Below are 10,591 nucleotides of genomic sequence, written 5' to 3'. Positions count from 1 at the left end.
AATGTCGATCATTCGCTTTGAAGGTAGTTTGAATGCAAAAATGAAAGGAATTTTGAATGAATGCTTTATTGAACTTATATTATGTGAATCTGCCACATGCAGTGGGATATGGAAAGAATGAAGTTAATTGTAGTTCAGTGGAGAGTTTGAAGGTGGCGAGCAGAGAGAAACTTTCCTGAAGTAAGCTGAGCTTTCATTCCCCTCCCTCTCTCCCTACCTCCCTACTTCTGAAGTAGTTTGCATTGCAAGAACCAATCACAGCAGCCCCCTATCTGTATAAGAGCATTCTTCTCCGGACAGCTAAGGCAGGTGCATCTCTACAGGCAACACAGACCCAGATACCCCTCCCAAAACGCAGACGGATTCTTCTGTAATTGTAATTGATTTCATTTCTGTTCATCAACCTATTGGTAAATATCAGTTTTACTTAATTAGATTACTTTACATTTTTACATTATTGTTTGAACTTTGTTAGCACGTCAAAGCTTTCTTGAAATTTATAGCAATATGTAATGCAACTTTTATTACCCTTTTTACACATATCTGTCTCTGCATTTTAAGACACTCTCTGGAATTTGGAATTTCGTTTTGGTATAACAATTTTTTTGTTCTTTACTTTAAATATACAAGGACATTTTTTATACATTTATTAATAATATTAAAGGCTGTCTGTTCTTTTTACAAAAAATAACTGTTCAAAAGCAGGAAGGTAAAGATGCAATTTTGTTGCTATCTATAGAAAAATTGTATGACGGATATGAGCCCAGAATCACACCCCACCAGGACCGCATTTGGACTAACCGACTATGGGGTGTTTGCAGTGATGCTCCTAGTCTCCATGGCGATTGGACTGTTCCAAGGCCTGCGGAGGGCGGGAGGGAAGGAAGAGCGAGCCGAGGATTTCTTCACGGGGGGTCGTCAGATGACCGCCTTGCCCGTCGGCCTCTCCCTCTCTGCCAGCTTCATGTCAGCCGTTCAGGTACTGGGGGTCCCTGCTGAGGCTTACCGCTATGGGCTGAAGTTCCTGTACATGTGTCTTGGGCAGAGCCTCAACACATTGATCACAGCATACCTCTTCCTGCCTGTCTTCTATCGGCTAGGCATCACCAGCACCAACCAGGTAAGGACAGTCTGTTTGATATCCACATGTCAGAGATCACCATAAATATCATATGCAAAATCCTTGCATTTTGGTTCGTTCCCCTCCAACACGCAGGCTGGTCAACCATGTGAGAAGGGGTCTGCACTGGATTAAGACTGACCTTAGAAAACATGGTCAGGCTAAATTGGCAGCCAGTTATCCAATTTAGCCTGGCCACAAGTATAAAGGAGGAGCAGAGAGACAGCTAGCTAATAAACTCAAATACGTTGTATGAGCTCTCTGTCCTAGCTTGGGTGTTCTGTTTCAGCCTTAAATGGGCCTGGCACTGCCATACAAACCACGTAGACTGCCAAATTTGCCCACGACGTTAAAGATTTTGAGTTTCCCAAAATTCTTTCAATTATTTTGGTAGCAGCAGTATTTAGATCTGCCTCCCTTTCCATCTTTTGAATAGAGTGTCCTGTCCCTGTTTTTTAAGGGCCAGGGGAATCGGTTAGACTCAGCTGGGAGTCAATGTGCTGAAACATCTCCGCACCTGTCGTCTGAATCCTGTCTTGTGTTTTTTTTCTCACAGTATCTGAAGATGAGATTTAGCAGGAGCTTGCAGCTGCTTGCGACCATCCAGTTTATCACAGCCACGGTAAGAATGAGCCAGCACAGGCAAAACAAAAGGCTCCTCTGTCAAGATCTGTCATCACAAAACTCTTCCCTGTAGCAGCTGCACCTGGTCAGATGGGCTCCAGCCTTTCAGTCTCTCCCCTTCCTCAGGCACTGAAGCAATCTCTGTGCTACCTTCTGGAAAGACAAAAAAGACTTGGAGTCGGGTACGGGGAAAACAGACAGGGAGGGGTGGTCCCTACCCAGAGTTCGGTTCGCCACAGTGGCAGTGGAAGCATGGTTTATGTCACTTTACTTTTTGTTTCATTCCAATCAGGCATGTGCATGAACCTGAAATCTGGATCCCGAATCATACCGATCAGTGGCATATTCAGGGCATTCAAAGTATAGTCCAGGTCCTGGATACTGGAACAAAATAAGAATGAGAGACAAAACACGGTTTCTCCCACACTACACTTATATACATGATGTGTGTAGGATCTGTTTGACTTCCTTTTTCTTGATTGATCCATACAGCTGCTGTACACAGGAATTGTGATCTACGCACCCGCCCTGATCCTGAACCAAGGTAGGCGCACACTCTCCCCTCACCACCAGGGGGCAGTAGGAACAACGACTCCCTTTACTTCCTGACAGAAATGTACACTAAGTTTGTTGATTTCACACCTGACCAGCCGGTCAAAACCTGGTCTGTTTTCATAATGCAAAACCAAAAAAAGGTGCACCTGCACTTTTGGAATCCATTAGATGAACTTTGTCACCAATCTAGTTGTAGAATTTGAAGTTATGCTGTATAATAACTGGCTTGCTGTTTTTGATTGACACAGAATAGCTTGCATTTGTACTGAGCCATGCAATTGTACTGGTGGTGGGTAATGATGTATTGCCCCTGTGGGTTCCTGGCAAACTAGACCTGTTCTAAAACAACTGTCCTGAAATAAACTGAATTCTCATCAAATTGTTTGTGTGCTTGGTTTTCAGTAACTGGACTGGATATCTGGGCCTCTCTGTTTTCAACAGGACTCATCTGCACCTTCTACACCACCCTGGTGAGGAGCCAACTCATTTGTTTCCAATGACTTCTTCTTCTTCTTCTTCTTCTTCTTCTTCTTCTTCTTCTTCTTCTTCTTCTTTGTTGAGATAAGGGTACATGCACTTTACTAAGGACCCTTCAGTGATGCACTGTGACAGGTGTGTTTTTGAGGTTTCCCTCTCCCTTGTGCTCTCTCTCTCTCAGGGTGGGATGAAGGCAGTAATCTGGACAGATGTTTTCCAGGTGGTCGTCATGCTCTCGGGCTTCCTGTCTATTGTTATCCGGGGGACCGTTTTGGTGGGCGGACCGTCCGCGGTGCTGGAGATCGCCAGCAACGGGTCCCGCATCAACCTCGGAGAGTAAGGAGAGAGGAGCTGCGCGTCCAGCTCACTGCTTCAGCTCTGGCTCCTCCCCCTCTCAGCCCTTTCTTCTCTTGTGTTGCAGTTTTAGCTTTGACCTGCGGAGGCGCTATACTTTCTGGACGTTTGTGTTCGGAGGCACGATGGTCTGGCTGTCCATGTACGGAGTAAACCAGTCACAGGTGCAACGCTACATCGCCTGCAAGACTGAGAAAGAGGCACGGAGGTGAGTGTCACGGCGTCACCTACCTGTAGAGATGACCACACTGCCCACGCTGAATCTCACACACTAGGTTAAAATTCAAAATGCAAAGAAATTCAACATGCAAGGAAAACAAAAGGATGCATCAACTGTGGTCAAAAAATAGTGCAAAGGGATCTACTTAGAATCAAAATGACAGCAGTGATAATGAGTGCAAATACCTGCAACAAAAATACATTTATAATTGGGGATGTAAACTTATAAAACTTGCTTTTTTTTTTTTTTCAAAGTCTTTAATAAACTCCTATTAGGCAGAAAAATATTACCATCTATAAATATGAATTGCAATATACAGTAATGTAATCATCCACAACACTATAACACTGATTGTGGTATGTGAAGTAATAATTTTATAAATTTATAAAATATGTTATACATTTTTAAATGACACATCACTTGTGTGAAGTTATCATGTTAAGTAATGAAAAGGATTAAATAAATGCTTTAGTTACGTTCACATTAAGTTGCCACAGCCTGTTGTTATTATACATATCTAATGTTGTCCAATACATCTTTCATGACATATTTATAGTCACATTATTGATGGTTTAAGTCTTACTGTCTGTTATATTACTCATTTGTCTGGTCTTTTAAATAGATTCATTACCCGTGCCTCAGATTCCAGTCAACAGAAAGAAAGATATAATGGATGAGTTCTCCTTCAGATCAAGGTTCTGCATCAAGCCCCACAGCTGTACAGCGTGGAGGGAACATTAGAAAGAGGCAGTGTTGGTTTAACGCCAGAGGATAAGTGTTTCGACTTTTACCTCAGCGGTGTCAGCGTTTAGTGACGTCTGACCAGCACTAGAGAAGTTAAGCATGTGTATTTAACAATCCAGGAGGGTGAGAGAGGGTAGAAGAGGTCTCTCTTTGTGTTCTTTTCCTAAATGTAAAGCCAACAGAAGGATACCTTTGAAAATATCACATCTCTTTTTTCTGGCAGACAGGCAGTCTTTCCCCCTCAAGGCCCCCTCTTAATACTTGTTGTGTCTCTCAAAACACAATCTCCTGCTGTCTGCTAAATGCAATCTTCCATTATATCACTGATGGTGAGGGGATGGGATGGGCTTGGAACTCGGTTTCAGGAGACTAGGGTTCAGGCCACTGCACGGCACACCGGGGGAGACTTGGGGGTTTGATACAGCAACCTCAAGCTCGGTCTCCCGGTGGTTTCCTGGAACCAGGTTTCAAGCCACTGTTCCTGATAAAGTGGCTTTGCGTTTCGCTCGGCCTAACTGGCTGCAGTTGTGTCCCCAGGGCTCTGCTTGTGAACCAGGTCGGGCTGTGTCTCATAGTCAGCAGTGCTGTCACCTGCGGCATTGTGATGTTCGCTCTCTACAGGAAGTGTGATCCTCTGAAGGCGGGGCTAATCTCCGCTGCCGACCAGGTACTACTCCAGGGGCTGCGTTCCCGATAGTCGGGGTGTTGGAAGTCAGTAGGGTGCTGGAACCCTGGGAAACTTCATCTATTTGTCGGACATGGAAGCACCTGCCAACTGAGCGCCTACTGTCAGACCCACTCCTGTCTGTTAGATATGCTGTCTTGCCTGTCATGATTGAAAGTGATTTGCAGCTGGCTGATGTGGCTTTTATATATTACAGAGGGATTCCCTTTGCATCAAAACTGTGTGTTACATGTGGCAGGTTAATTGGCACACACAAATGTATTATTTAATTAAATAAGAAGTACCCTAGAAAACACTCTAGCATAAATATAGCTTAATGTAATGACACAATCCTTGTCAGAATCTAACACCTCTGAGCTCATGGCATTCTCTTGCAGTAAATCTCATGCAGATTAAAAACTGATTATAAATATTTACTTAGAAAGGTAAAACAGAGAGGAGGGCCAGTTGGCACACGGTTGCGGTGTCCAGATATAATGAGAAAAGGCACTTTAGTGATTAAACTCTTCTCTGGAAAACATATATTACAGAATGTGCACAGTCAGGTTTTAGAATGGGAGGCTATTGTAAATCAAAGCTGTTTGGCTCGGCCTAGATAGACTGTGCAGTGCTGTTGCCTGGAGCCCCTTTCTCTGAGGCGGGTAAAAACTGAGAGATGCTGAAACATAATGTTTCTTGAAGTGTATTAGACTAACACATATTTTTTAAAAAAATATTTGAGTGTTTTTATTGAGCTTCCCAAAGCATTAACTTAAGAATAGTAAGTGTTTTTCTAAAACCTGTGTTCTTGGCTGCGTTTCCAGAGAGAGTTGGTTCCTCTGCATAAAACCAAGCTTGATATTTAACAAAGCTGTTCTGGAATGCCGTTAACAAAGCCGTCAGCAGACGAGAACAGCGCGGGATAAAATATTGCTTTTATGCCATTGCATCTCCCCTCTGTGTCTCTGCCCAGTACATGCCCTTTCTGGTGCTGGATATCTTTGCAGACTACCCCGGTGTCCCTGGTCTTTTCCTAGCTTGTGCCTACAGTGGGACTCTCAGGTATTCCATCTCTGTTAATTGTATGACCCTCTTGTGGTAAGCTTGGTAAATCACAGGGGGTGTATCGCTATAGTTTTTGTGTATTTTAAAACCACAGTTACTGCACCTTTAACACGAACGATTATATATTAAAAGTATTGTGATGTCGTTTTGAAATCCATTAAAGTGAGTAACTATTTTCATAAGTTTGTATGTAAGTAAAAAAAAATGATTTTATGCACAGTATTTTCATGCAACTCATGTCTGCTTCTGGCTCCTCCCATCCCCAGCACAGCCTCAACCAGCATCAACGCCATGGCAGCCGTTACCATGGAGGACATTCTCAAACCTCGCCTCCACAATGTGTCACAGAAGAGGCTTGTGCTCATCTCCAAAGGGCTGTGTGAGTTCACGTCACAGTAACACCGTGTCTTAAATCAAAACCTCCAAAGCGAGTTCACTGACAATCCAGCAGCGCCATCTGGTGGCGAAAAACACATATTGCAGAAACACGAGATCTGACATCACGAGTTAGAAACAGCCTCCGAAACACAGCGTCGATTGAGAGAAGCGTGAATAAGGAGAACGCTAACGTTCTTTTTTAAAATTCTTTTTAAGTATAATAAGTAGACCTTTTGCCTTTCAATTGTGATACAATTATAAAACCACAGTACAGTAAAACATTGAAAAAAAAAACATTTGGTCGGTCCCTTGAATAAGGTTTCACTGTATTTGTAATGTCACTGCAGAGCCATCGACGTTCATCCTGTTAGGGTGTCCCACTGCTTTCATCTCCAGTGAGGTCCTGCCCAGGTGACTTGTCACTTATTTCTCATTTTGCCAGTGATTTGTCAGGTGTTTCAAGTCACATTAGATGATTGAGTGCATTTTTTTCGTAAATCGTGTGTCAACAGTAAATGGGTCCCTGCAGATGGCACTAAATTGTGGAGCTGAGATAATTGATTAGCTTTTTTTTTTTTTTTTAAATCTTCAAATGCAATCACCTAATTGAAGGGCCTGGAAGTAAAAGGCACAGTTCGTAACTCACTTTTATCACATTCCACTAGGGAGACCAAAAATGGTTTAAATGCACTCAAGTCAAGCATGAAGAATGACGTGAACGTTTTTTGTTTTGTTTTTTAGGTCACTATAAATCCGAAGTTGCATTTTAGTCTGTGTTATTTCTCTGCTCTTGGGCACTATTCAAGTTGTTTAGATGATGGTGCAGCTGGTTATCAGGCAGGCACCGGACCCTAACCACTGTACAAAAGAGCCAGGCTCTCTTGCGAAAGATGACACACACCGGGCATAGTTCCCATTCGCGAGCATTACCTCATTTACACAGCAGGGGTCAGCCTTGCACCGATTCCTCTTACCGGGTACCAAAACAGAAATAGACCTCTTTTCACATGCTAGAACTCTACAGCTGTGGCCAAAGGTGTTGCATCTCCCTGTAGCTGTATGCTGAATAACACTGAAGTGGATTCATGAACAGAAAGCAGTTGAGCTTGGTTGCAATGGCAGTGTGTCTCTTTTGTGTTTCAGCCCTGTTCTATGGTGTAGCCTGTATCACAGTCGCTGCTCTTACTTCCCTGGTGGGTGGAGGAGTGCTGCAGGTAACCAATCACTCACTGCCTTTCTCACTCTCCATTAACTCTTGCATCACGGAAATAATGTTTTAAGTGCTCAGTTCTCTCTCTCTCACTCTCTGCTCCAGGGTTCGTTCACAGTCATGGGGATAATCGGGGGACCCCTGCTCGGAGCATTTATCCTGGGCATGTTCATCCCAGCCTCTAACACCCCCGTGAGTGCCCCCCAAATTCCAGAACATGATAACGAACGAGGGCTTGTTTTTAGATCAGTCCTGCCTCATTTGGGATTCGATTCGGGGAATATAGGAAATTCATATGGTTTTAAGACTTTAATACCTGAGCATTTGCAGGCTCGATATTTAGTTTATTTAAACAACTGATGACCATCGTTGAAGTCTCTTACTGTTTAGTATTTTTAGTACCAGAAAAAACAATGCTGATCATTTTCTCTTTTGACATTTTACCAATCTGCTTGTTCTAAAATGTAATATATATGAACATTAAAACACAGAGTGGTCAAATGGCACAAAAGATTGAGAGCAGAGTAGTGGATTCTAATGACTTTAGTTTCCCTCCCAACATATGAGTATTGCACTATTCCATATTACTAGCTGGAGTTGCACTTACTACAGCAGTCGCACTGTGAGTCTGTCAAACAACAAATACGTTTCCTGTCTCCTCAGGGTGTGTTCGCCGCTATAGTGGTCGGGTTCGGTATTTCGCTCTGGATCGGGATTGGGGCGAGTCTGTACCCTCCTGACCCACAGGTGATGGGGGTGCTGCCCAGCTCAGCAGACCACTGCCCCCTACTGGTGACGGGCAACACCACACTTAACGGCAGCCTGGTTGTGGAGACCCCTTCCTCACTGGCGGGAGAGAGGTGAGGGCAACCAGTCAGAGACCAGAATAGGTCTCTGTGCGCTAAGGAATATCTGTACTAAGTTCTCTCGCAGCTGGATAAGTAGTTCTGGAGACAAAAAGTGGGACGAATATATATGCACATGGTAATTACATTTATTAAAAAAACTAGAAAGCCTGCACTTGGAATTTCTTTTTATTTTATGTACCGTTTAAAAGTCGTACAATCATTCTGATAACCTTAATCTCCTTAAGTGGCAATCATTTTGACATAATTGTCTCTCCAGACCCAGGCATCAACTATAAAATTGCCTCCGACTGCAGAACGTGCCCAGATTAACAACGTACTGCTTGCGTTGAAGTGGTCTCAAAATACCAGTGCAGTATTAGGACACACACAATTCAATAGAAGTCAAAGGATTAGGAATCATTTCCTGTCAAAGGCCTGATCAAAATTTCTTGGGAAACATTATGTTTTATCATTGGATGCATTAAGAAGCAAAAGCCAGGAATAAGAAGGAATGTAGTGTATATCAATCTATTTCTACAGAGAGGTGGATCTCATTGGAGGGATTGTAGAGATGATTTGTAGGGTTTCTTCTATTGCATGTTCGGTGTGCAGGCCCTCCATTGCGGATAACTTCTACTCCATGTCATTCCTGTACTACGGAGCTCTAGGGACCGTCTCAGCGCTGCTGGTGGGAGTGGCTGTCAGCTATATCACAGGTAAACACTCAGCTTTAAACAGCAACGCTTCCTTTTCTCTTTAGAAAGCCGATGTCAAGTGGTGGGGAATGCTTTGTGAATACCACCCACCCCCCCCCCCTTTCTTGTTGTTTGAACCTATGCATCTTCACAAATCCGTGAGCGTTCCTTTAATTTCACAGGACCCACCCAGAGGAAAGCAATCGCACCGGGGCTTTTGTGGTGGGATCTCCATCCTGTGAAACCCCAGGGATCCAGCTCCTCGTCTCCTACTGAGCCTCAGAGCCCTCCCCTCACCCCCTCACTGCCCATGCGCTGGCTGAGAGGAACCCAGGACAGACCGGAGACATCGCCAGAGGACAAGACTCAAAACAGACACTTGCCGTTGCTTCAGGAGAGCAAAGTCTAGATTGAACTGGGACCGTCCACAGAAGATGGGATGAGGGAGAAGGAATAACAGTGAGCACATGCAAACGCTATGCATCTATACTTCTAACGGGACGTTTGCATTCACAGTTCCAGCAGTGTTCAGGGTTCATGCCAAGTTGAAATAGATGAGAAACTAAAGGATTTTACAAGAGCTGAACTATCAGAGTCTGTAAAGGTGGTGGGTACTAAAGTAAGTTAACATGTAATTCTTCCCATTTGTAAAGTTTCTTTTTTCTTAGCTAAATGCTTGAAATATTTTCCAAAATATAAGTGTTTCCCTTTGAACCAATGATGCCTCATTACTTTGTTGAATAACGACATTAAAAAAAAAGAACAGAAAATATTAGCATGGGGTCAGATTTGAGCACACTGGGCACTAAAGAGTCAATGATATTCTCATCTAGAAGCTAAACGTCTGTGCAGGTATCAGGACACGGTGGGAATGCTATACAAAAAAAAAACACACACCTGCCTGTTTGAAATAGCTTTCAGTGTCCTTCACCCAGTACAGGCTGGCAGTAGAGATTACATACAAAAAACATCTTCATCCCAGCCGCACACGTGTCCTTTCTGAGGTTTTGCTTTGAAAAGCCACTCACCCGTGTTATTAAAAATTGCTCTGACGGTATAAACAATGGGAGCTTTTCAGAGCTTCACTGCACCTGGAGGAGTTCTGGTACTAATCATGAATGGCAAGAGGCTCCAGGGCAGGGGCAGGCTGGCAGTGTGCTGGGAGTCGTGTCTAGGCAGAGGGGCGCTGATATCTGAGATTAAGGCTGCAGAGAAGGACGTCTCTATGTTCTGCTGCTCAGATCAACTGTATGATCTTTCTTTTCTTGTGTTGCATCACTCAGTTATTAAACTCCAGACCCTCCTGTCATTCCCAAATCACATCTGCCCTGGAACTCTCTGTTCTCGATTCCTTGGCAGCGGTACAGAGAAAAAGCTGACCGGGAGATACTGGTGAAATGAAACACAAAGTGAATCTAAACAGGAATAAGAATACATTAACTGACTGCGATATCTCAGAGTTACATAAAGCTGCCATTTAAAACCACTGAAAAAATCTGATCGTAATGTATACACACATTGTCCAACCTTATAGAATAGCTTGTTTGATAAGTGCATGATATACAGAAATCATTTCAGTTGACTTACTCTGATTAGGACTGAAGTCATTGTATTTTGTATCTTGCTCTTAATTGTAT

The 10,591-nt window shown here is 43.4% G+C and overlaps 1 protein-coding gene across 2 annotated transcripts; it reads left to right on the top strand.

Annotated features, from left to right (window-relative positions):
* The first annotated feature begins 317 nt into the window (after window positions 1-317).
* On the top strand, window positions 318-9,809 carry LOC117401395 (sodium/iodide cotransporter). Of its 2 annotated transcripts, none has more exons than XM_059013862.1 (15): window positions 318-410; window positions 740-1,120; window positions 1,677-1,742; window positions 2,237-2,288; window positions 2,702-2,769; window positions 2,958-3,112; window positions 3,198-3,338; window positions 4,632-4,761; window positions 5,732-5,820; window positions 6,090-6,202; window positions 7,345-7,415; window positions 7,517-7,603; window positions 8,075-8,271; window positions 8,872-8,975; window positions 9,137-9,809. In XM_059013862.1, the coding sequence occupies exons 2-15, from the start codon at window positions 749-751 to the stop codon at window positions 9,361-9,363; spliced, it is 1,872 nt and encodes a 623-aa protein (XP_058869845.1). In that variant the 5' UTR covers window positions 318-410; window positions 740-748; the 3' UTR covers window positions 9,364-9,809. The 2 variants fall into 2 exon arrangements, with proteins under 2 accessions (XP_058869845.1, XP_058869846.1); XM_059013863.1 differs by having other exon boundaries at window positions 329-410; window positions 822-1,120.
* The last annotated feature ends 782 nt before the right edge of the window (window positions 9,810-10,591 follow it).

Source organism: Acipenser ruthenus, chromosome 47, assembly GCF_902713425.1.
Source record: "Acipenser ruthenus chromosome 47, fAciRut3.2 maternal haplotype, whole genome shotgun sequence".
Lineage (NCBI taxonomy): Eukaryota > Metazoa > Chordata > Actinopteri > Acipenseriformes > Acipenseridae > Acipenser > Acipenser ruthenus.
Note: the sequence above shows the minus strand (reverse complement) of the source record. Positions and strands in the feature narration are given on the sequence as shown.